This window comes from Poeciliopsis prolifica, unplaced genomic scaffold (genome assembly GCF_027474105.1).
Source record: "Poeciliopsis prolifica strain line A6 unplaced genomic scaffold, Auburn_PproV2 SCAFFOLD013, whole genome shotgun sequence".
Taxonomy (NCBI): domain Eukaryota; kingdom Metazoa; phylum Chordata; class Actinopteri; order Cyprinodontiformes; family Poeciliidae; genus Poeciliopsis; species Poeciliopsis prolifica.
This window is the reverse complement of record NW_026562388.1, coordinates 11,225,796-11,252,478: the sequence shown is the minus strand read 5'-3', so window position 1 is coordinate 11,252,478 and position 26,683 is coordinate 11,225,796. Positions and strand designations below refer to the sequence as shown.

The 26,683-nt window shown below is 37.2% G+C and overlaps 1 protein-coding gene across 1 annotated transcript in view; it reads left to right on the top strand.

Moving 5' to 3' along the window:
* Positions 1–26,683, top strand: part of LOC129365281 (latent-transforming growth factor beta-binding protein 1-like) — a 103,469-nt gene that overhangs the window by 10,274 nt on the left and 66,512 nt on the right. Inside the window, 2 exon segments of the mRNA XM_055038405.1 lie at positions 9,445–9,489; positions 9,492–9,714. Coding sequence (XP_054894380.1) covers positions 9,445–9,489; positions 9,492–9,714 — 268 coding nt within the window.

Below are 26,683 nucleotides of genomic sequence, written 5' to 3'. Positions count from 1 at the left end.
ACATTAATCTCTAGATAAGATTTAAACACATTTTATCCTGCCAGTAATGGTTAGCCATTGGATGCTGCACAGCTGCCAAAACAGCAATTTTCCAAAATGAGGAAGCGGTACATTGGTTTACTATCAGCAAATTTTCTTTTCAATGGGCAGCTTGTGTTGAGGATGGCTTCTGTTTGCAAAATAATCATTTCCTTAGATGTGGAATTGGAGTGCAAGTTGAAATTTTTGCCTTGTTTGATGGTAAATACAGTAACCATCAATTATGCGTCTTGTACATCAGAATGTAATTACAGATTGGAGACTCTTAAAACTCCTATTACTATGTAGAAGATTTAGATCATGTATTTCCTCATTTGTATCTGCCTGCAGAAAATTTCTTAAGATCTTTAGACTCTTGAATGAGGCTTTGAGTCCCAACAGCATTAGCTATGGGTAATCTCACCAAGGTATCTTGTTTCAGTATCACTGTTCATAATCTGAATTACAATTACCCACTGATATAGCTCACTGATCACATGAGTCGTTTTGGATTTGGTTGCCTCGACACAAAGCCTAAAACTTTGACCTAATAGAAAAGGCCCAAGTTTCGAATCTTTACATCTGGTTTTTGATCTGATTTTATTCTGACCAGGAGTTTTGGTTTGTGTTTCTGTTGATTTGGCACACCTTTCAGGTTTCTCGTGCACTTTTTAAAATCCTTACTTTTTTTAATCTGGAAAATCTAGACACTTAGATGGGCATATTTAATGTACTTTGCCTTTATTTTTGAGGGCTCATGCTCATCTACACTATGTAGAAAGTAAATAAGTGGAATTTAAATCAGAGAGACAGAGGTTTGTTATTTGTTCATCTGAGAGACAACCTGGGGTAATAAACTGTTTCTATGACTGCTGGTTGGTTTGAGATGCTTTGCCGTGTCATAGCCAAGATTTGTTGGGTTGAACGGTGATGAGAGCTGATGCTCGAAACCACACTGAGACTGAGTATAATATGTTCACACCCATGGCTTAATATTTTTGGAGCAGCTTTAGCAGTAATAACAGCCTGAATTGCTTTTGAGGCTGTAGGTTTTATCATACATATGGCCAATTGTTTTGAGTCTGTCATCGCTACAAAATCTTCTAGAGACATAATTTACCTCTACACTGGTTTTACTCTCTAGTTTTAGGTATTTTCTCCCTGCAAATCCTCTCAAACTCAATAAACTTTGATGGGTATTGTTGGTAAACAGCCATTTTTTTATATCTTTCAAAGGTTGTTTATTAGGCTTTAAGTTAGACAAGTTTGAAATAATCCAGTCCCTATTTGAAGGTCTGAGTTACAAAACTCTGCTTACATTGCACATTTTGTGGTTTTTGTTCATGTCTAATTGAGCATATTGTATCTGATGTAAATATTTCTTGTTGCATTTTGAATATAGGGACTAATTTTACACCTTGAAAGGTTGCGTATGATTACATACGCAACCTTTCATACATGGAAAAAGTGAGAAATTTAGAAAATAATTTTATTGATGTGCAAGTCTTTTGCTTGTAAGTTTAGTATCAGTGCTGAAGGCATGTTGAAACACAGCTTTACGATTTCCTCTCTGTCTTTAGACATCCTAGTGAGTGTTAAAGGGTTAATGCCCACATTTTACTTTTCCATGTGGGAGGCAGCTGCAGAAGTATCATAACATGTGTGAGCATTTTCTGACCTCAAAAACAACCTCCAAATATTTAGGTTCACCATCTTATAGATGGTTCAAACCATTTCAGTTTACTTTTTCTTCCCCTTTATGACCACACTATGAAACATAAATATTTTGACGCTATCTTTTGCAGTCTTTACTGTGACCAAATATCACCAGTCAGCCTTCTAAATTTATATTCACGGTGCAAGAATATTTTTTCTTTCTGCATTTAACAAAAATCACATGGCTTGAGAATATTTGCTGCTGGAGACTTTGACGTGCTTTGAGAAATTCAAGGAACTGACCTGACGTCAATGCGAACCAAGTCAACATAGCTGCATTCTCTGATTTACAAGAACAGAAGGAGATTTTAAATAATCTGTTTTTTCTGGTGATGTCATTTAGCCCGAGCTGAAAATCATGCAATGAAGACAGCCTCTATGTCCTCCTTGGCTTTCAAATGTGCTGGGTGGATTTGTAGGGGTTGCACAGTTTACAGTTTAGAGGCCTTGATACTCCTTTCGAGAGAGTTATAGTTTTTTTTTTGACAGATCCTGTAATCAATACACACTCTATAGTCTAGAAACCCCATCATTAACACAAAGACTGGACAGTTCTTTCTGGGTTTGCCTTCCCAAACCAGGAATGCGACTTTCGCCGCTCCAGCTGGTGCGTCTGCTTGTAGGTTGCAATTGAGTTCTGTTTTGATGTCCTGACCCACATATTTTTCCAATTGCCACTGCTGACAAAGACGCATTGGAAACGAGGTCTATAATTAATAACAATTAAATGTAAGGCCTTTTAAGACCACACAGAATCATGCATATAAGCAAAACTGTTCAACAGCGGGTTTGAAGTTTCAAAATGCAATCATTATTTTGAGAAACCAGCTTATTATTTTAAGAAGGGCCAATCCAATGGGTAAATAAAGTGTTACATTCATACTTGACTAGAAGTATAAAACATTCTTGTTAAAGTTTTTTTTTATTATTAATATTTTATAAGCTCTGGTCCAGGCAGCAAGAATTATGTGGACAATCATCTCAAAGAATCTCTAGAAGATCAAGCTTGATTGACACTTCCTGTGCAACATAAACAACAAGCAACCTTCTCTTTCTGCAGCACATGCACTCACCCAGGCCTCTGTGTTGTTAGGGTACCATATATCATCACGCCCTTCTTTTTTAAGACCATATGGAAGCTGTTGGGAGGTGACTGCCTCCTCACAGCAACCCCCCACTTGAGGAGGATGGGATTTTTGGGGTTTTCTGGTGAACACCACGTCTCTCAGAGTTGAGCCTTACAAGTTTGTCAGTGCACTCCCCCAAAAATCCAGATATTATCCAGGGAGCGTACCAGCATGTGGCCCATTAAGAGCCAAATGCTGGAGTTTGTGGGTAGTAGTGGAGGCACGGTATGGAATGCCTGAATGTAATGTTATGCGTGTCATGGGTCGGATGTGGGTTATCAAAATTCCCTCACAGACATGAGGTGGGTTCAGAGAGTAAAAGTTCTGACTACTGTATTGGACAGAAAAGCCTATACTGTTGCTGCTGACAGAGACATCTTAATTTGGTAAAACAGCCAATTATAGTTGTGTGATTTCCCACAAAGGGCAAACGAAGGATCACTCAAACAGTGGTAGCCTCTTTTCTCTCTGGCTCTGATTAGAAAGAAAAGTTGTGTTTGTTGGGAAGTTTTTTGGTGTGTGTGCGTGTGTAGGTGTGCATGCACATGTGTGCGTGTGTGAGTGTGAGAAAGCTTTTAGAGTTATAGACAGTAAAGTTAATATTTTTCTGGCCTGCACTGATTGTTCTTGCACTGCATGACATGTGGAAATCACATGTTAGAAAGAGATTTACACTCACTTGAAATGATTAGCATTGAGGGGCAATTGTATTAACTGCTCAATAGACCAATTCTTACTTCCTCACTGGACAGTTTGCATGGATGAAAGGCGAATTTTCAAGCTAGTCTCCCCGCTTTGCCTCCCACAATCCTGAACACTTGACCTCCTTCTTGAGATCTGTCAGGTTCTTTGGTGACCCCTAAAGAAAAGCTCCTGATGTCATCACAGGAGGTCTGCCAGACTTAATATTCTGCCTCAGAAGTTTTGCTCTGTCCTGATGCTATGTTTGACTGTGAAAGTTTGAAAATCATATATATGTTTGCTAAGTAAATATATTTCTAACAGGGCTATTGACATAAACTTTACACTAGATTTCCATAATAACCCAGGTCATCCATGCACCTTAAGAAATCAATAATTTGAACAATGAAACTCCAGCTTGATTTTAACTGTTGCCTTTGTTAACATCACACTGAAAATTTTAGACAGATGAAAGGTTTTTTATTTTGATAAAACGTTTTGTGAATGTCTTTCAGCATTAGAAATATTTTTTGTCACTAGAACAATGGAGCCAACAACTAGTAATCTATAATATCCTTTTTTCTTGTTGCCTGTATAATTTGTAATGCAGCTCAATCAAAATATAAAAAATCTTATCTTTTACTTGAACTTCCTGTTTTAGTGTCAAACTTTGGTTGCCGTAAATCACACCTTCAGTCACATTCAACTAAATTTTAATCTCCAGAAAATCTTCTAGCTGCTAAATCTTATGAATATGTGCAATGCATTCAGTCAGAGCAGAGATATTTGTTATTTTAATTTAATAAATAATATAATTTTCAGAACCGCTGAGTTACACTTGGCAGCACTGGTGACATATGGGAGTTTTCTCTCCAGGTTTGAATTAAGTCTGGTTTTGGTTTCAGATTGCCCCTTCCTCAATGGAAGGGCTGTAAAGATTTTATGGTTTGAATTACCTCTGACTCAGAAAGCAGGTAAAGAAAACCTCTTGTGGGCTGTAATGAAGTAGAAACAAGCACAAGTACAAAATTAGAATTAGAATCCAGTAGTGGGGGGAAAGATTTGCAATCTTAATTAGATGCAAATACTTCAACTCAGATAACTACAGCCAAATTGAGAAATCTGTAAATATACCAACAGTAATAAAGCCCAAATCACTGCCTTGAGGTAAACACTCACTTAACAAACATTGCTCAGTATTTATTATCAATAAATAAATTACCCATGTTTTGCAGCCCCTTATTGAAATGTAGACATATTTGGATCAGTACATCTCAGGGTTGGCCTGAACAGTGATAATTAAGCGATAAAGTGTCCCATTTGTATTTTAACATAGCTATTAAGACTAAAGGCAAAATTATGTTCATTAGAAAAACATTCACTATAAAAAGCAACCCGTTTTTGTAAAAACGGGATGCTTAATAGGTCTACACAAAGTTGCATTATTCTCATATAGTTCTTAGTCAAGCTAAATTAAAACAAACCAAAAAATCTATTCTATTAATTTCAGAATATAGATGTAAAATAAAATAAAATGACACAAATGTCATGTCAAGAAAAAAAACATATCCAACCATATAAGACATTGTAGTCAAAACTTCAATTCAAGTCATTCAAACCTTGCAGTTAATGTGAATCAATATATACGTTTAAACAACTGAACAAATTCAGGTTATTGTCGAATGCCATCTTTATGAAAGATTTATATTAAAGGCAGCCTAGCTAATTGCATTGTACTGCTGGCCCTGTAGCAGTTCCTCATTTTGAGGAATTGTTGGTAAGAGTAGAAAGGGACAATATAAAAAAAACTCCAACAGAACAAAGCTTAATGAAAAGGAACAAAATCAAACAAAGCAGCTTTAAAGCTTCTTTAATTTGTTTAAACCTGATATCAGCCCAGTTTGTCCTGACATGCTTTGTGCTCCACATAACTGTAGGCTCCTGTAGGTGTTGGATTTAGCAGTGTGCATTTGTCTCAAGATGTGAAAACAGATCGGATGTTAAAAAAGGATGCAGTGGCTTATTGTCCAAAGAGAAACTGCAAAGTGAAATAACTCAGAGCTGACTCCAGAATGTCTCAGGCTTTATTACACTATATTTAAAAAAACACCATAAACTTTTGTAATGAAGTTTTCCCTATTGTCAGAATGATGTCATTAGCTAGATCATGCTCTCCTCTGTGTACTGGTTGGCACTTTCAATAACCATCTGTGGGCATCTACAATGTAGCAATGAACCTTTTAAAATATACATTTTTGTAAAAAAAAAAAAAAAAAAAAAAAAACATAATTCTTTTTCTCCACAACTTTTGTAAAATATTTCCAGTTTTACAGCAAAAAATCCAGATTGTAAAAGAGTTGTTCAAGCACAATGATCATTCACTGAGCTTTCTTCCTTGTGGATGTTGAAAAGTGTGCTTTTTTCACACAGAGTAGGAAATGCATACCTTAAGTCTTTCTTAACATATTTATGTTTTCTGAGAAAATAGCAGTTATTTAACCTCCCTCTTCAAGAAGAGGCCAGCATATTCTAATGGGTTTTCTGGAGAAGCCTCATAAATAATTCTGGATTTATGTTGAGAAAATATGCATAGCAATTTTGCATTAGTACTGTAGGAAAGACAACTACATGTATAAAAAGTAATCATCTTATTTGGTTATGTGAAATTTTATTTATTCCTAAAACAAAATGAGTGTGAGATCTGATATAATTGTGATGTATAATGCATTACAGCTAAATGCTTAATTTATTTTTTAAAGAAATTTAATCAATATATCAGAATATTGACAGAATAAGGAAACAGTCAGGAAGTTTGAACTTATCTGTGTTTAAAAATGTTAAAGGACAATCACTGTGGTTACTGAGAGGGCACAGGTTCAAAAGCAGGCATGAAAGAATCTTTCAAAACAGCTAAGAAAAAAAAAAGAAAACATATTGTCAATGTGCATTTAGGTATTTCAAAACAATCTACACCAAATGTTTTGGACATACTGTATATAATGTAAAACATGGAGTTGGCAGCATCATTATGTGGGGATGCTTTTCTTCTGCAGGAACAGGGAAGCCAGACTGGTTTATAATATTGCAATATAGCAAGAGCCAATTCCACCCTTAAAAGATGGTGCCAGTGAAATAATTATAGATTGAAGAATGAAAGAATTAGATGTTTTTATGAAGTTGTTGGTCAGTAATTAGTTGTTATTGCCACACGCTTATGTGCTGAGACTGAACTCAGAGTTTCAGTCTGATAGTCTCCTCTTTTCAGATGACTGGATGCAGCCTTCTTTCCAGAAAACATAGCCAATTTGACTCAGTCATAATTAAGGCTGAAGTGGCAATGCCAGGAATGTTTTCCATTTCTCCTCTTTTATTTCTGATGGATTCTCATTTTATGATTACTCTTGCAAAGTAATAATTGCTGCACATATTTCTGAAATGGGTGGAATGTGAGGCAATTAGTTTTAATGATGTGCAAGACAAATCTGCACGACAGCAATTACTGTGACAATGTGTTCAGCAGCCCAGGGGCAGGACCCAGAGACAAACAGATAGTCAACGGCAATGTACGCCATGGGCGCACATGCTGCATGTGAGGCCACATGTCAGGCCTCGAGTCACTGACCTGTCTGCTTTGTTATCAGACAGGTTTGTCTCCTGTCGTCACCGGGACTCACAGATGAAAATGGGTCATTGAACATGTACCATCGTGACCAGTTCTGGATTGTTTCTCATTTCAGTTCGGACAGTTTTATTGGAGGAATTTGTTCTCACACATTGTCCCCCTTCACCATAATACCCAAAGAATCTGTGACCTTTTTGATCTAATTCTACATCTTGGACTTGAGTTTGAGCAGACATCGGGTCAAGTCGGCAGCGTTTAGACAGCCCATATTTCAACTAACTGGGGTATTTTACTTCTTGCCAAAATAAAATGCAGGCAATACCTACTTTATCCCATAATGGAAAATTCAGAACACTTACCAAGTTGTACAGTTTCCAACCACATCTCTGTATGTGTACAATTAATAAAAAATTGGTTTTGTTTCCAAAAGTGTAGTTAAATGTAATACGTATAAAACTTAGATAATGTGAATCGTGTTTGCTTATTACATTCTCTTGTCATAGGCTGATGAGGCACATAGAAAAAGATTTTAATGTAGCCATAGATGGGAAACTGATCTGGCCATTGTTTGTAGGATCCATATCATAACAAGCGAGCAGAGTCTGAGCAGCAATACAATAACAGGAAATGTTGAGCAGGTATGGAGTGCTGTTCTCAACCAGCGAAGTCCCTTTTGGCTGCCAGTTCGAGCCGTGGCAGCGATCCTGCCTGCGATCTGTCAGCATTCACAGCATCTGTGTCAATAGCATTCCATTGCTGTTGACAGAGCGCCGCTGTTTGCTTTAGCCACCGCAGACCAGTGGCCTAATGTACTGTTTGAGGACAGTGTCGTAAATCCTCAAGTGCTGTAAGCTCCAGTCTTTGGTGACACTAGGTCAGCTTGCTTGTTTTAAAATGGGTGCCAGAGTCTTTCCTGAATTAAAGTAAATGGAGTGTAAAGGCAGGCCCTAAGAAGAGAGATACTGATTATCTTCCTTTGACTGTGAGCTATGTTGATCACACTGTGTTTGCGGACAGGTGAAAATATCACACACTAATCACAAACTGTCTGAGGTGCTTTATAAAGTATTCTTTATAGATCTATAGACATTAGGCGTATGGAAAAATTTATATCCTACCAAAATATGGCCATTCATTTCAACTAACAGGCTTGGTAAAGAATACATAAATCAGAGAAGCAGTCAAGATGCTGATGGCAACTCAGGAGGAAATGGAGAAATCTGCAGTTCATGTAAGATAATATTTTGCCATGATAACTATTTGTTGTGCTCATCACAAATCTGTTTTTTATAGAAGAGATATGTTTTTCTTGTCTGGGCACGACGAAGCTGGTTAGAGCTGAAGGGCAAACATGACTGGAGTTAATATTGGGAGATGCCAGAAGAAAATCTGCAAAACTCTTGAGAATGGAGCAAAGATTTATCTTCTAGCATAAGGCTACTATTAAATGGTTTAGCTCAAAGCTTATTCGTGTTTTAGGATGGTTCAGTGAAAGTCCCGATCCAGGAATCCGTTCAAAAATCTGGAGCATCCATCCAACCTGAATGAGCCTCAATTACTTTGCAAAGAGAAATGTGAAACCACTCGGTCTCAAGATATACAAAATTGATTAAGACGCCTCAGTGTCTTAATCAACGACTCAGTGTCGTTGAATACCAATGCATTCCACACTTTTCAGAATGTTTTTGTGCATACTTGTGAATTACATCCATTATTCCCCGTTTACGTCACAATTTTGTGCTGTTTTGGATTGGTCCTTCCTATAAAGTCCCATTAAAATTCCGTAGGGTAGTTGGCTATTCTGAGTCTGCCTCCAGCAAACAGTATTACTTTTTTAAACCTATTTATGACCTCTGTATTTTTATGGCCTGTTTTTAAATGGCCATTCATTACAGTGAAAGAACGCACTTTATTCTTGATTAGAAGCAAAACTGACAGAGCAGAACTGCCAGCAGCACTAAACTAATCCACAAGCTTGTTTTACAGCTGTACCTCCTGCAGAATTAATGTAAGTGATCATTTACATTTAGACTAAACAAGGCTGGTTAAAAACTCAAAACGAATTTAACCGGACAACCCCGTCATGCTCTTTACAAAATGGAAAGCATCAAAATGCCCCAAAAGTTAAATAAGAGGCCTTTTTATTGAATCAATTCACTATGAGCCACCGTGCTGAGATCAGGAAAAGCCATTTCTCCTCGTGCTCCTTAATACAAGGGGCCATACCCGCCGATCTGTGCTGCTGAGAACATGATCCCCCTCTGTGCTCTCTCTCCCCAGCTGACTGCCAGCCCCCCTGTCAGAACCGCGGCTCCTGCAGCCGACCCATACTTGTGTGTGCCGCTCAGGCTTTCAGGGGCCCCGCTGTGAGGAGGTGGCCCCTGAGCAGGTGTACATTCGTGAGCGGGGCACTCTGAGGCGCATTCAGCCAGGCACCAAACCCTTCCAGAGAGAGCCACCACAGAGAAGACCCTCAGAGAGGAAGGCCGCAGACACCATCAAGCTCCAGACCCCGCGACCTGTGACCACCAAGCAGCCTGCCCAATCTGTGTAAGTAGCTCCACAAATGTTTCTCCTCACATCCAGAAGGGTTTTAACACTCATGTCATATATGTTAGTCTATGTAAGTCGTCACGATCTAAAGTATTTACAGAGTACGTAAAGCTTTCTGATGGTGAATTGCTTTAATTTGCTTCCTAAACATGCTGTATTTGTTAACTCTGCAAGCAAATTCACAGATGGGAACTATTCCACTGAAATCAACAGATTTTTTTTTAGCTGTTGAAATTGGCTGAACATTTGTGCTTTCATTTGCTCTTAATGAGAGTTTGGATTAGTTCTGATCCAAAAATATGATGAAGAATCCATTTCAACGTGCAGTTTCTTTTTATTTTGCATAATATATTCATTTTTATAGCTACCATAACTTTTCATGAAATGCTGTCATGCTGAAAGGAAACATACCATATGAAACAAAGTTTTTATTAAAACGTACTGCAGGACACTTACACTCCTGATCTGCTTATGTTTATTCTTATAAATTATAGATAGACCGATCAAAATTTTGTGGCCCATTTCCATTCTTTGGCTTTGTACAAAATTTGACCATCCATATATATTTCTTAAAAATTTTTAGTTTAATCCTGTTCCGCTGTCGGGACCAGAACTCTGTGGAAGAAGAAATGTTGTATTTCAGTGGGACTTTCCTGAGAAATACTGTAGCTTTACTTATCTTTCTCCACATGGCAGATGATGCACTTTCTTTTCAAAAACCTTCTTATATCATCACTGATACTGAAAACAGACGTTTTGAATCTTTTTTACTGAGTGAAGAAGATTTCATTGTTTGAAAGATCAGATTCCCAAGTTGCTGTCTGACCGGTCAGAGTCTGGCCTGTCTTACATGCTCAGGTTTTCAAGCTGAAAATCATCTGAAGCCAGTCACCAACTTGATTCTCTGTGTATATATGTCTTCTTTCAGAACACAGCCTCCAAAAAGCCTTTTGTAGAACAACTAAGAAACAACAACTAGTCATGTACTCCACAAATCTGATCTGTATGGAAGAATAATAATAAGAAAGTCATTGTTTAAAGGAACACATATTAAGTCCCATTTTCTATTTGCCTCAGAACATTTAGGAAACACAGAAAACTTACAGAATAATTTCCTGCATCATCACCATCATTGTGAAACATTGGAGTGACAGCATCATGCTGGAGGCAGCTCTTTTCCATCTAGGATACTGAGTCCAAGATGATCTCCCATTTATCATGGAGATGATTGGTGGCATATCCTGAAGAAAAACATCTCGATGTTTAACTGTTATGAATCCATACATTTTGCACTCCAACGTAAAATAAAATAGTCCACAAAGCAAGTAATCCTTTGCTGCTTTAGAAAAATCATACTTAAAAATCTCTTAATTTTAAACATCGGAAAACTTACCGGCTTTCCAGACAGACATACTAATCCATGTTGCTTGATGGAAAAAGTTGTTTTGAAATGCATTTGTTTTGGTTTGTGACTGCTTCAGTTTTGCTTTGATTTTTTTTGGAGCAACGGTGACTGTTATGTATCCAACTAATAATTGCCCAGACAAAGGTTTCTTTCAGTGCGTTCAGCTTATTCTCCAAAGACTGCTAATCAGACAAGCTTAATAGTTTCTTGGCCTGGATGTCTGATTGTTTAAGACTCAGTCTCATTGGAAATTGCATTTTTGGTTTGATTAATGACTCTGTCGCGGTCACAACCATATTTCCGATTAAGGAAAAGCAGGGTCATTGATTTTGGGAGTATTTTGATGGAGATTCTTATTGCTTACAAGCTCTAACTTATCTTGTCAAATAGTTCCCTGTTTTGACCTCAGGCCCAGTGGTTTTCTAGTTGTTTATGTGCTACAGTTTATTTGGGCACTAAGGTCATAATTTACTAATTTACCAGTTTGTCATTTTGGTAATTTCTTTCTACCAAACCACAGACACATTTTTAATCATTTCTGACATTTATGATGATTCTCCTGCTAATTAGCGAAAGTCTTATGTCATTTTGAGCTCTTGCTGGTGTTGTGGAATGATGATGGCAAAGGCAACCACGTGCTTGTGGTAGTTCAGTGAAATGCAGCTAAATATCTTGGCACCCTCTTCACAAAAACGCATTTTCTACATCCTCCTTCCCTAAACAATTATCTCGAAGTCATAGTAAATCTTCTAATCAATACAAGACCTCTGGAGAGCGCACAGTTGCTATGCATATGTTTTCTTTGTTCTTGACTCACAGGACATATTTGTGTACTGAGTCACAGATCTGGGGTAAATAGAAGTAGACTGGACTGCAGGCATAACGCTCCGAGGAGCAGACAGTGTTCCTGAATCACAAATACCACCACAATGACTCTGTTTGCTGTTCATGTTTCTGCTGAAGCTGACTAATCCCATACTCTGTCCGATTCAGTCTTTCCAGCTAACTGAAGAGTAAACTGCAGTAATCAGTCTACTTAATCATTTTCAGGTCTGAGTAAAAACTTCAGCTTAAATTGTCTGCACTTTAACACTAATCTGATATTTATTTGAACACTTGCCCTGCTCTTTCCAGTAAGGCACTGGAGCCCTTGTGAACTACCGTGTTTTTTTTTTTTCTTTTTTCTTTTTGCATTCCCTCAGTCCATAACGATCTTTCAGGGGTGGAACCATGCTCCCTTGGGGTGTACAGCGGATGCAACTTGTGGTTTCAAATATCAGGTTGAAGATCCACCGCTTCCAAAGCCTGGAAAGCATGAGCGATGTGAGGTCACGGAGACTAAGAGTCAGAAAGCAAGATCAGTGCCAAGACCTAATACAGGAGTCTGAGTAGGATTAGGGAGGCTAGGTGCTCGAGAAAAGATAGATTATATTGGCTTCGCATCCTACTTTTTAAATCGAGGAGCAAAAGTTGCATTATATATTCAGCACCTACTTTTGTTCTTATGTTCCAGAGAATCTAAGAGGTACAATGCAAATCTTGTATACAAGATATCCATTGGAATTGGCTTATTATGTCAGCAGCATTTTCAAACTTACTCAGCTTGGCAAGTGGTATCAGTTAGCTCGCAATAGCAGAGGGAAGGACAAACCAGAAGGAAGACAATAGAATGATGACATGTTTTTTCATTTTAATTTTTTTGATCTTGTGGGTTTGTTCTGCTGTTACACCTGAATTTTCACAGTGTGAGACAATAAAGGACATTTCTTCTCTGTTCTATTGGAACATTTTGAAAAACTAACCTGAATAGTGTTTATACTTCTGCTGCTGAATCTGTGAACTCTTATAACATTATATTGTAGTTTTAATCTTGACTGTTGAGAGAAAGTCAGGTTTTTTAATCAAGCTTTAAATTTTTCTTTGTTGATGAAAAGGTTGTTTCAACCTTAAGAAAATAATCCAACATCATTTCACTCCATATGCAGCAAAAAGTAAACGTTAGGCATTTCCCATAAACGTTAGGCATTTCCCATTCACCAAAGTTTTAATAAATTGGTTCCAAAACCACTTGAAATTTCCTACATATTCTTATTCCACTCCCTACAATGTAGTCCTTTTAATAAGATGCGAGCAAAATTAGCTGAGTGATTTGAGTTTTCTTTAGTTTAATGAAGCATGGTATGAAACATATTGTTGCCCCTCCTTCATTTGTGGCTGTGCATACAAATTGGTTTCAAGAAATACAATTTCAGCTGTTTGGTAATATTTTCAATAAGAGCTGCACAACCACACAAAATCGCAATCATCAAAATATTATTTTTTTCAGTATGTGAATCAGAGAAGACTGACTGACTCCAATATTTGCCTTGGATTTATATTTTAAGTTTAAGTTTAATACATTTGCTCTTTGCATGCAAACTACATATTTGGATAGTCTCAAACCTCCTTTGTTGTACATCAGTTTGCAAAAAAAGTGGAAAATTTGTAATGGAAAAGAGAAAAGCTAAGGAAAATGTGGGTTAGTCATAATCAAGATCGTCATCGTTATATGCACCATTATTTTCAAGTTAAATGTTTTTCTAGCATCACGTCACCCTGTTTTTGATGCTGAAAATAAGGGTTAGTGTTATAATAATTTAAAGCTAAAGAACTGCCACTGATACCTCTGGTTTAGAACTACAGCTGGGAAGCTATGAGAGGCATTTCAGTTCATCAGCCAACCCAAGCAGAGAGAATGACTGATTAACTAGTTAATATAAGCTCGTAAAACTTGTGTTAATTTGTACAGTGAAAATGGATCATATTCTGTGCACTTGGAAATGACCTCAAAATTCACTTATGTTTGTTTGTTATTTTTATCCTTTGTACCAGCGTCAAAATGCTAAATAAAATTGTCATAATTAGCAATTAGATCATGGTATACATTTTGTTTAAAATGCTGGAAGCTGAACGGTGGTGAATGAGCCAAACTTATTCTGATTCTCTGACACCAAACAAAACCAGGATGCACAAAAAGTAACACAAAACCTCAACTCTTCAATAAAATGAAAACAAAAATCTAATTTCTTTTGAGATTTTAAATCAGTTTCTTGGCCTTTTTTATGTTTTTGTTAGTAGTCCAAACATGATTGTTCGATCATTTCTAAGGAAGCTCCAGGCCGGAGTTTCAAAACCCCAACAAGTGAGGAACAAGTACTATTAAATTCTGAGGCATCAACTGTAACTATTTTTCCAGTGTCATGTGCTGTTTCTGTGATGTTTTTGATGTGATTAAAAGAAAATATATATTTTGATGGTTTATAGCCATCTTTACATCTGGCCACCAAAGAGCATTTTTGACCTTTGACTTAAACATCTTATGATTCCTAAAGCTCAGCAATATAGGGTTTGCGATCCCTGTCAACTCCAGATCCTGTAAAATTCAGTTTGAAGGTCAGGGTTAGTAGCGGATACTCCTGGTCCAGCTGAAACAGTGATAATTCACACAGGATGTACTCACCACCTGAGCCCTTCATATCATCTTCACTCACCCCACTGTTCTCTGACATGAGCTCTCTGCAGGAAACAGAAATGGGCAGAACAGGATGTGTCAGCCTGCTGAGGTCATGTCTGTGGTCTTGCTTACATAACCACTCGGGACGACTGCCAGTTGGTACCTGAATAACAGAGATGTGCAGGTTTGCTGCTGATCGTTGACTTTCAAGTCATTGCACTAAACTTTGATCATCTTTACTATTTTCTGTGACCACTCTTTGAATACTGTTTATTTTATTTGGTTTGATTGAAACAGTATTATTCAGCCAGAGAAGCTTGAAATTGTCCCACATATAAAACACCAATCACTCTCAGTTTCAGCATGTTCCAAAATCAGATCAGTGTGTTGGCAGTTGTTTGAAACTGCCAACACACAGAAGGCCAGTTCTTTGGACATTTTTAGTGCTACTGCCAGATCCTTCACTGCTAGTAGTTAAACAACTGATTGAAACTTAGGGTTATCAAAAGTTCAAATGAGCATGGGAATTGTGGAAGAAAGCTGTTTTTCAGTTTCTTACAAATAAAAAACAGAAAATGATGGCGTGACTTCAGTCCCTCTGATACAACAATTCGCACTGCTACATTTCTCTGGAGTTACAGCCGTTACTCCTTTGGGGTATGACTGTCAGCTTTACTCATCTGTAGACTGAAATTTCTGTCATGGAGTCTGACCATAGGGATTAATATTTAAGTCTTCCCACATATTATTGAACATATTTACATCTGGGTTTTGACTAGACCTTTCTAATACACAAATATGGTTTGATTTAAATCATCACATTGCAGCTTTGGCTGAATGTTCAAAAGGATTTCTGTCCTTTTGGAAGCAGAACTTCATCTGCAGGTCGTAAGGTTTTCTTTCTTAATTTTCCTGTATTTAGCTTTATTTATCTTCTTGGTAACTTTAACTTTGCTAACCATTCACTGCTGAATAAAAATATAGTTGTGTCTTTTTAATGATTTGCCAGTGGATTCAACGCAGGCTGCACTATCAGCTATGGATCTCTGGCGCTTCTCCAGAATCACACAAGGCTTCTTGGCTCTTGCTTTATGTTGTCCTTGCTCAGTCTTTCGATTTAGATGGACAGCCAAGTTATAGTTGGCTTGTATTTATACCACAATCTGACCATTTTCAAAAAATTAGTTGAGCAGCGCTTTATGAGATGTCTAAAGCATGGGATACTATTTTAAAATCTAAGCCTGTTTTAAACTTCTCCATGACTTCCTCCAGGACCGCTCTGCTTTTTGTTCACTAACATTCTTGAACGACCCACCAAGCCTCCACAGAACCTAAACAGAGATTAAATTTCATACAAGTGAACTCTAATTGTTGTGACTTTTGAAAGCAGCTGGTTGCACTGGGTATACTTCATAGTTACATTGGTCTAGCATACAACATCCCAGTGAAGTACACTAAAGCTCACAGTGGCACTGTTCTAATGGTTGACTTATGCTGATTACATCTGTAAAAAAAAAATCCTCCATCAGTTCAACATCTGTGACCAGTTTTATTTGTCTCACTTGGTCTCTTCTAACACTTAATTTTGAGGCCTACTCTACTGACATTCCACTAAAGTGTCTGTGAACAAACATACACCAAGAACATGCATCTTCATTAAATGGATACAGTTTTCAACATTATTTTAATAGGCTTTCTAGTTATTTAAAGTGAACTTTAAATAAGGCAGCTTCTGTTTCATCTGTGAACATGGATGAAACAGAAGTTGTCTTGGCATTATAACCAAAGATTCTTTATTTCCAGCTGAGCTGTCTCTCTTGATACATTCCTTATGTGTTTTTCAAACTGAGTGCTGACACATCAGACTGCTGCAGGCATGCTGCTGGTGTACAGAGAGGATGTACACACTGTTGCGTGCGTTACTCCATAGATCCATCTTGACTTCAGCTTGTATTTTAAATCAGATGTTTCTTGCTCGTGATGTGAGTTTGCATATCTCTGGAGAGTTTGTATTTGTACTGATTTCCAGGTTTATTTGTGTTGTTTCACAAGTAAAATTGCTTCCTTGTGAGCCATTAATAGTTACTAATTACTAAACTATCCAATAATGCCACCTTGTCAAAAAATTTTGCAGCTGGTTTTACTGAGCCAATTAATAGTTGGGAACACTGACTTTTATTAAGCACATTATATGTTTGGCTGGTAGCAGTTATAAGGTAAAATCCTACCAATGTTCACTTTCATCTCATCAAGGTCTCAAACTAAATTATAGAACTTTTAAAGATTCTAAGTGAAAGTCAGTCAAACTGAAAATCATTTGCCAGTTTCTCAATGCATCTCGTCTTTTATTGCTCAACCCAAGTGGCAAAAACGATGCAAAATACATGTCAGAATTCAAATAGTGCCATGTTTTCTACTGGGCACTTTTTCTAAAACTTCAACAACTGTGTCCACAGTTTGTCGCAGAACTCTGGCTTAAAACCACAGCCAGAGAAACAAAAGCATGCAGAGAAATGGGAATAAAAATTGATTGAACCTGGCCACACACAAAAAAACAAAAAACAAAAAAAAAAACAACACCCAGTTAGAACAACAATACCCGCAGTTTTCTCTACATCAACTGTTATGCTTATGTCAGTCCTGCCGCTTTACTGGTGACTAATGCGGCTGGTGGTTCTGCCGCTTGTTGACTCAAGGCTTTGCACATAGCCACCCAGCTGTTTTTCAGAGGAAACTGTGGTCATGGTGGGAGTTCTTCATGTTTATCATGGATCACTAGTCACTTTCAGACAAACCACACCAACGTCTGCCATGGGCTCAAGTCAAAATGTTTTCCAGCAGATGATCTTTGCACCTGCAGGATTAAAAAAAAAAAGAAGCAGTAATATTACTCTGAGTAGCTCTGACTAAAATCAAATATGCATCTCGTTTTCTCTAAAATTAAAACACAGTGCTTGGGAAAGTTACTTACAGTACCAGTTGGCTGTCTGGTTTTCTACTCAAAAGTGATGTCCAGAATTATTTGGTTGTTTTGCTGTTTGATTGCTACTTAAACAGAGCAGGCCTTTGTTGATGAAGAGGCTGGTAAAGGGGAAAAGAATAAGATAATTCCCCAGGGTTGTACACTACTGTTTGCTCTTCTCTGAATAGGGCTCTATGCTTTTTATAAACAGTTATAATTAGTATCCTTGCATTGGTGGACTGGGAATGAACTGGAACAAGGTCAAGGCCCTTGCTTCGTTATACTTGAACCAAAGAGCCTCATTTTTATTTATGTATTTTTTGAGCAGCTTCTCTTGTGACAGAAACAAGATTGTGGCTAGAAGTTTTCGGTTCTAAATTTGTAGTAGGGGTGTAATCCGACACCCTTTTGCCTTGGGCTTAATATCAAACGTGTTGAGGATTTACAAAAGCTTCCCTGTCCTTAAGTGACTGTATGTTGGACAAAAAAAGGAAATGTTGGGCTTAAGTGTATCACATATCACTGAAAAAACCAATCAAGGCTCAAACAAAAACAAAAGTACATTTTGTTTTTAGTGTGAGCCTAGATTTACTATAGAGTTTTGAATATCAGCAATGTTAATACTGACTGAGCCTGGTATCCTCTTAAATAGATAGAGCCAAATGAGTCCCATGAGTGCTTGGCTTCCTGCGAGACCATGCAAAACAAAGGAGCACAGACATCTCCGGCCAAAATGTTGGACTTATATGTCTGTCTACTGAAACTTTCTTAAAGCCTCAGCAAAGTCTGCATCCAAAGCCAAATCCCTCTCACCGCCAAGGATTCTGCAGCTGTTGTACAGTCAAAATACTGCACAATGCTTTTTGACAGTAAGGTAGCTGTCCCAGAATGCACATTGGTTTTAGTGCTAAGGCAGATGGATATGTCATTAATCAAACTCTTGAATGAAGCACGGTGCTGACATGAATCAAAGCATGGTTGTGTGGGGGACCATTTTGTTCGTTTTAGTTTTTCAATGCAGGGTTCCCTGTGAGGTTGAACTCAGGAGTGCATTTGAAAATGGAGTCATCCAACATGCTTAAGGAACACACATGAATAATTTAGTATTTCTTCCACTTTTCTTTAGATATACCTACTTCAATAAGTGAAGTCGGTATATCATATTGTAATTCTGGCATATTTAGTTCATCATGAAAAGATTTGGATCAACCTGTCAACAAGTGTGGCAACAAAATCGTCTACTTTGTCTTTGCAAAAATGCAATGACTGTGCAAGCCTAAACCTTGGTCACGTAATCAGTTAAAATTTCAGCATTTGTACTTGCATGAAATGAAGGAACATCTCCTTGGTCTTGACTAAATTTAGCACAAGATTCAGCTTATTCTGAAAGCAACTACAGTATTTTACTTTGTTCTTACTCCTTCTCCTTGCATCAGCCTACTCTATGCCTTCACTCTGAGCCTTATGCTCTTTGTGAAACTACTAAAGTTTAAAAATCAGTGCTTTATCCCTCTTCAAAAAAGAAGTCCCTCCACCTACTCTCTTGTTGGAAGCTGTTTTTGGCTTGCTGTCAAAGCAGACTGACACATGACGCTGACCAGCAAATAGACATAGCCTCAGTCAGCACTTTGTAATGGCTCTTCCTGCTGACCTGTCTTGTGGCATTTCACTAAGTGAATGATCAGAGCAACTACAATAAACTGGAGAATATTAAATGGCCTCTCTGCTAACCACGTCTCCGGGCATTTTGAATCAAACCCCTGAACCACAGTTACCACAGTGTGCTGCTTCTATCCAAAACTGAAACTTTCTGGATTCCTTCAACTTTGAAAACCAAACTTTATAAATACTTAGGTGAAAATAGACATATTGGCAGTCTATTTTATCCCTTAGAGATAAGAAATTGCCTGTTTTTTTTACAGTTCCTTTGATAGACTAGAATGTTTTGATCATGTTGTGTCTGCTAAGCTCCGGGTGGTTAAATTTACTACAAATCTGTTTTCATGCTGGTGAGGAAAGCAATACCTTCAAAATTAAATGAAACTTTATCTTGTGTTTTGTCTACGTATCACTTTGCCAGATTCAAATAACAGTCATTGGTTAGTACGTTTTTAAAGAACGTTCTCTGTTTTTCATTTCCATTCATTGTGATTTATTTCATCCATACTTTAGCTGCTACTAGCCAACTCTGAGTAAGACATCCAGACGGGGAGAACATGATTTAGTCCTGTGTATGTCGTCGGTGCGATAAACCCTTGAACACACCCAGCTTTTCACAAGGGGGAATATTCTGCCAAGACCCACAATTAAACAAGTCGTAATGACTGAAGATTTTATCAAAGGCTTGACCTTAATTGCTCTCTGATGTTTGGCCTTACAAGACCAGATGTACAAGGAAAACCTGTTTTAGTGGAGTCCAGTTTATGTTTAATGACAAGGAAAGTTTCTATGGCAAGGAACGTTTGTTTTATTCCAATTTAAGTAATTTGAGAAAAGTGACACTAGGTTTGTATGTTATGTCTTTGATTTCTTTAAGTGGCCAGATTTTTCTGCAAAACAAGTGGTGAGAAAAGCTCTGCCAGAGATTACACATTTACAAAAAGTTGTAATTTAGGGTAGGACTTTAATGTGTCAGTGGCTGCTGTGGAGTTATTTTTGAATTTTCAATAAACACAAACTTTACCACTACCATTCTGTTGCATGATCTTGTTGCTATGAGGAACACACAACAGTATAGCTAAAGTCTCTGCCACTGGATATTATAGTTACCGGTGCATGCTCTGGATCAGTCATGGGGGTTTTATTGGCAGAAATGCATGATCTATGGATGTGGTTGTACTGCATAGAGCCAGAGGAATGAAATGACCACTTTGGGATTTGACCACAGGTGGTACAGATGGTTAAGTGCCCTGACTGAGTGAAAGGATTTATACTTTTTTCTTGCTGAGACTTTTTTCACTTACTGAAAACTTGAGTTTCTTTTTCTTTTGGTATAGTAGTAAACAGAAACCTCAGATCGTAATTTTCTTTCACAAGAACTGCTTTTTCACAAAGTAATTTCAAAGCATCCTTCAAAGACCACAGAATTAGCCTCTGCAGTTCTGGCAGTTAAAAAAAACCTTATAAAATAATCCCTAATTACTTCATAAACAGTTCACTTTAAATGTTGAGGAATGTGTTGACTCTGAGCATAAATTATTGCATAAATGGGTAACATGTTTGAAACCTTGAATATGAAAACAACTTCTAGTCAAAGGTTTGTGTCTCAGGATAGATTGGTTATGTACTTCTCATATGTCTCTCTGTCGTTTCAAGATTGTGGTAAAACAGAAACTGGAATATATTTATCTGTGAATGTGCAATGTGGTTTAGGCTGCATGTTGTCATGACTTCTAATACGAAAGCTTACGGGTCCCAAAGCAAGTTCTGAGACTCAGAAAATGACTAGGTCAAGAACAGAAAGAGCAAGAGGTAATTCCCAACTGAGTCAAGAACCTGACCAACTTGTCAAGGGTAATATGAGACTTGTTCCTATTTACATTAGATTGAATAAAACTCTGTAATTTGTTGTAAAAATTTGACAAGATGTTTATAATTTCCTTTGCAACAACTTGTTCTGAATCCAAAGTAGGGAATATTTAAGCAGTGGGACCAGGACCACCATCAACCAGAGTTAGTAAAGTTAACTAAAACTAACAAAATAATGAAACCAGAAATTGAGAAAACATTTTTGTCAACTAAAATAAATAAATAAATGGACATTATTTATTACCATTAATAAATAATTACAAAAGGTAACTTGGGGTTACCATTTATAATCACAAATGTTTTCTCAGTTTTAAATCTGAAATTGAGAAAAAAATTGCTAACCGAAATAAATACATGATAATTAATGGTAAAAAAAAACTATGACTGAATTTATATGGTATGTTTATAAATCTAAAACATACTGAAATGATGGATATTCTATCCTTTGTTTTTATTCATTTATTCATTGGCCTTTCAAATAGAATAGCGAAATAGATTTTTATTATTTTTTTCCCACATACAAGCAGTTTACATCAGCTGATATCAAATTATGGTACATCATATTCCTCTTGTTAGCATTTTCACAAAATGGTGACAGCAAAATTTAGAAAAAATCTTTCTTCACATTGAAATGAACCAAAATATTCAATTTTTTAAACATTGAACCAATTTCAATGGTTCAATGAAACTATTGAAAAGTAATGGTACTAGTGCCATTATTACTAATGGTATTAGTACTATTCCAATGGTACTATTAGTACTACTTGTACTAATAGTATTAGTTGGTATACTCTTTCTTATTCCAACTAAGAAACAGTAATTTATATTCCAACTAAGAAAAATGTAACAATATTTAACTAATAATAACTAATAAAAACTAGCAAACACTCTCTAAAGCCTGATTAAAACTAGATAAGCAAAGAGTCACAATGAAATACAACTAAACTACAATAAAAAAACCCCAAAAACTAATATAACCCTGGCAGCAACCTGTGGGAACATGTCAGTCCTGTAAAGTCCCTTCTCCACGGGTGTGGTTTTTACCGGTTCCACCACAGTCCGCCTCGGCCACATCCACCTCCATTTGGAGATTCTGTGCGGTTCCTCACCCTTTTTTGTGACCACTTCAAGTGTAGTAAAATCCTGGCCAAGCCCTGTATTGCGTCCAAGCGTTGTGATTCATAGTAGACTGAATTTGTTGATTGGATTAGGCTGTAATCTTAGCAACTTGACAATACTTGGCTGTTTTATTTGAGTCAGCCATGATAACACCCAGATAGAAGATGACATGTATCATAATTTTAGGCTTTAATCTTTAATAATATTTATAATGGCCATATGGCTAAACAAAAAAGAAATATTGCACGGGCATGCGCTTCAGGACGCAAGGTATTGTGCACTCAAGCCAGAAGCTGCTTTTGTGATGCATTTATCCATATTATCCAAAATACATATAACCTCAAGATTCTTCATCATTAAGTGTCGCTACTGCACTCTTACGACCCGGCCGTGTTCCTGACCATGTTTACACTCACAATAGTGAAACACTCAGAGTAGAAGTAACAGCAGCAATTAAATTTCTGCCATCAGCAGAAGTTTTAAATTGCATTGATGCTTAATTAATGTTGATTTAAAAATACACAGAACCTTCTTTTTAATTCAGTGACACAAAATTCATTTCAGGAGAATTTTCAATTTCTACTAAAACTGATTTATTTCTCTTTATGTAGTCACACTGGTACCACCAAGAAGAAAAACAAACAAGGTATAGATAAAATATATGTAGTTTTTAGTGTGTGTACTGTCTGGCATGTTTTTACTTTTAAAAACTTCACTTTTGTTGATGTCTTGGACATCATAGAGATTCATAACACCACAGGGCTTTGGATAGCATAACATGAACAAGAGTCAAGTGTGTATGCATTTGTTAATGCTCTCGAATAACGCCTGTGGGGAAAAGTTTCAACAGTGTGCGCTCCCCCACTTGTCTGTGAACCTTGGAGCTCCATCTGTTGCTGAAACTATTCCAGAGGAATATCTCTCTTGTCATTCTTGAACATAAAATCTTGAGTAATAGATAAACTGTCTATAAACTGTCTATACTGATAAATGCAGTGTTTGTTTTTTTTTTGCAAATATGGTTTGTTCTTTCATAAAAACCCCTCTGGATCCAAATATCTTAACTGTTGATCTCCCTCTTTGTAGGAAATACCTAAAATCTTTGGAAGAATAAAATATTGTGTCCCGCACATGATGGTCCCTCACTGACTACAAAAATTTGCGTCCTAAATGCATTCGTAAAGCTTGACTCTTCATTCTTGCAAGTGTTTGCAGTGATTAAGGAGCATAAGGTTTTTATTGTTTCTGCTGCTGTATACAAAGGTTTTTTTTTAGATTTCTACTGTTCGCCACAGTTATATTGATGACATGCCAATTTAAACAGACTTTGTAGAAAGCAACATTCACTTTGAAAGAGAGAAATGTGTGCAAACTTTAATTTGCATTTGGTGTTTGATTGCTATTATTTATGCACCCACAAGCAAGACTTAAATTGTTCCTAATGTGTACAGTTCTACTGTAATTTAGAGTTTTGGCTTGATGTTGGAGAGACAATAAAGAAACATTTAAGTATTTTACTAAAAATAAAAAAGTAGGTCTAATGAATCAAAGAGTTAGATGATGGTTATGTTGATTGGTTGTAAACCTTTTAGTGTTTCAAAGTTTTCCATTTGCCATTCTGGAGGTTGTGACCAGTCCAACACAAAGAAAACTGTGATGGATAAAGTGACAAGCTTGGGAGCTATCAGGTGTTACAGTGCGACCCAGACTGGGATGCTGATGCCAGAAACCTGCCTGCTGTCACAAAGTTCTGTTTAGACAGCTCGTTTGAAGCCACATTGCTCCATCCAGCCACGTCATATTAGTCTATTTTCTGCTTTAGCCACTATAAAGAAACAATCCAAATCTTTGGATGGCTGTTCAAACTTTGCTTTTCTCAAACAAATCCAAATGAAAAATGAGCTCTGTATAGCTGGAACTGTGCTGGGCTTTAGGTGCTGAAAGAGCTGGTTAAAAACCATTTAATATCACTAATGACCGTTTTTGTAGGCTTTAAACTATTCTAAGCCCAGAAGTAGGTTCTCAGCTTGGAATACATCAAATGTCAAGAGTGCTTTCTTTCTTTGGGAGATTTATGCACACCGAGAATCATAAACGCACCTCAGAGACAGAACTGTTAGTGAATGAATCAGCTGTGGTCCATACGTCTCTGAGCAATGCTCCACATAAACACTGCTCTGGCCTCGTCATACAGAGTGGGCTAAGGAGACAGTTTAAGACGTAAACAGTTCCTTAGGATCTGGGTCACTATGTGTGTGTGTATGCATGTGAGGTTGATCTGATAAATCCAGAATTCCCCTGTCTGTCTGAGAAGTACAAGCTTCCCAGTGGAGCGCTTACAGGAACACCTCTTAAATGATTTGAGTTTGTGCTTTCCAACTCTCCACTACATGGGTTTATGGGTGGTTAAATGAGGACGCCTTACAAAATTTCACCCAAAACCCCAAAGCTTCAGTGTACACCTGGCATTTTGCTTGGCAGTGTAATTCAAAGCTCTTAAGATCAACAGGGTTTATGTGCAGCATCAACAGAAGTACAGACATCAGAGGATTTCAATTCCTTTTGACCATCTTCCAGCTTTTTATACTGACTTGTGTTTTTGCACTTCTCGTCTGTGTGGTTTGTGCGCCTCAAAAGTCCCCTTATTCAACTCATCTAGATCAACCTGATGTGAAGTTGGAACTGCCATTCATGCTGTCTTGTCAGAATTTCTGGAGAACGAATACTTGCGTGTTGTAATGTAGAAAGGAGTTCAAAGATTGTCAGCTAAATGCAAAATAAAACTTTAGCAATTCTTGGAAGCTTTTTATAATTTCAGATTAGTGTCGATTCTTGGCCATGACTTTTTGTGATTGTAATTTTCTCCATTGTGGTGTGATGAGATCTTTTTCCACATGTAAATGTGAAATGAACAATATTAATGGCAGTTGTTTTGTGCCAGTAACTTATGCCTTACTTGGAAGCTTCTACTCTTGGTACTTTGATCAAACATTTGGCCTGAGATTTATCAGAATTTGATTCTTTTGAAAAGAAAAAAAAAGTGAACATGTAAATGCTCAAAAGGAAGATTTCTTTTATGGAACTTGATCTTCCTCATGCAATAAATATTTTTCTGTTTTCTTTTCTAGAGCCTATGAAAGAAAAAGAGGCCTAACATATCATAGCCATAAAAATTAATAGTCTCAAGGTGCTTTTTCATATCTCCTTTGTTTTACACCAGAGTGTTTGTCCTCAAAAATCTCACCCTTAGTCAAAACTGACCAAAGCATACAGTTGTAGTTATAGCTCGCTTGTCTGGGGCAGTTCTTTACTTTTATGTATGTAATGGACGGTTGAACAAAACTGGTTGTTTTTGCTCTGGCAAGCCTCCAAAACAATTGGTTGAGATGTAGATAACATCTGTTTGTTGTTATGGAGACTTGGTGATCCTTATGCATAATTTCTTCTGAGTGGAACGACACAGGTTGGTGCATTTCAGTACGCTATTTTGTTTGTTTGCACAAACAAAATAGCGTAGAAATGGTCCATATAACTGACTCATACTCCACCGTTCCCGGGCCCTTTTCAGTTGTTGGTCCATAGATAATGAGACTCCATAGTGAAAGTGCTGCTACTGATGTAACACGACATGGTTCATCATTCGCGACAAACACAAGACATACTGTTATGTTACTTATTTGTACCTGTATTGTTTTAGGGTTCAACCCTGGAATTGAAAACACTTTTCTGAATATGCTAGATTCTAAACAAGTGTACCAAATCACTGGAAACAAGGCGTGCCACTTTTACTGCAGTTTTCTAACAGTGAGGTTTTTTTTGTTGTTTTTTTTGTACAATTCTTATCCTCCTTTGGCAGCTTGTGCAACTTTATTTTTAACAGTTTTAGTTCATTTAAACTTTTAAACTATTGCTATGATTATAAACATCAGTAGCTTTTGGCAAGTATCCGTCGTATTAAACCTTATTTTTTAAGAATATTGAAGATAAAATCACATTTGTCTTGACTGACATGTTCCATTGAGTTTCCCAAAGAGGGACAGCAATTTTAGATTAGATTTAGTTTGATTTTTGTCAAATCTAAAATAATCGAAAGAAAGACACTGATTAAGGAAAGAAAGAACCAGGAGCTGAGCCAAGACAATGACAAAGGGTGTTACACCTGCCTGGATAACTGGATTGTCTTCAAGCAAAAATGCTACCTGTATTACGACAAACCAGCTCCTTGGAAGACCTGGGAACAAAGTTGAAGGTTCTGTCAGAAGAATAGTTCAGATTTGGTTGTAATTGATGATCTGGAGGAGCAGAAATTTGTCAGCAGACGTAAACAGTTCCTTAGGATCATATATAATGCCCATTAAAGGAGCATTATATATGGCAAACATCCAGCTGTGCAAAAGCCTCGGTAAACCTGATACCGGCTTTGAGGCACAGCTCCTCCTCTGAGTTGCAGCCTCGCAGA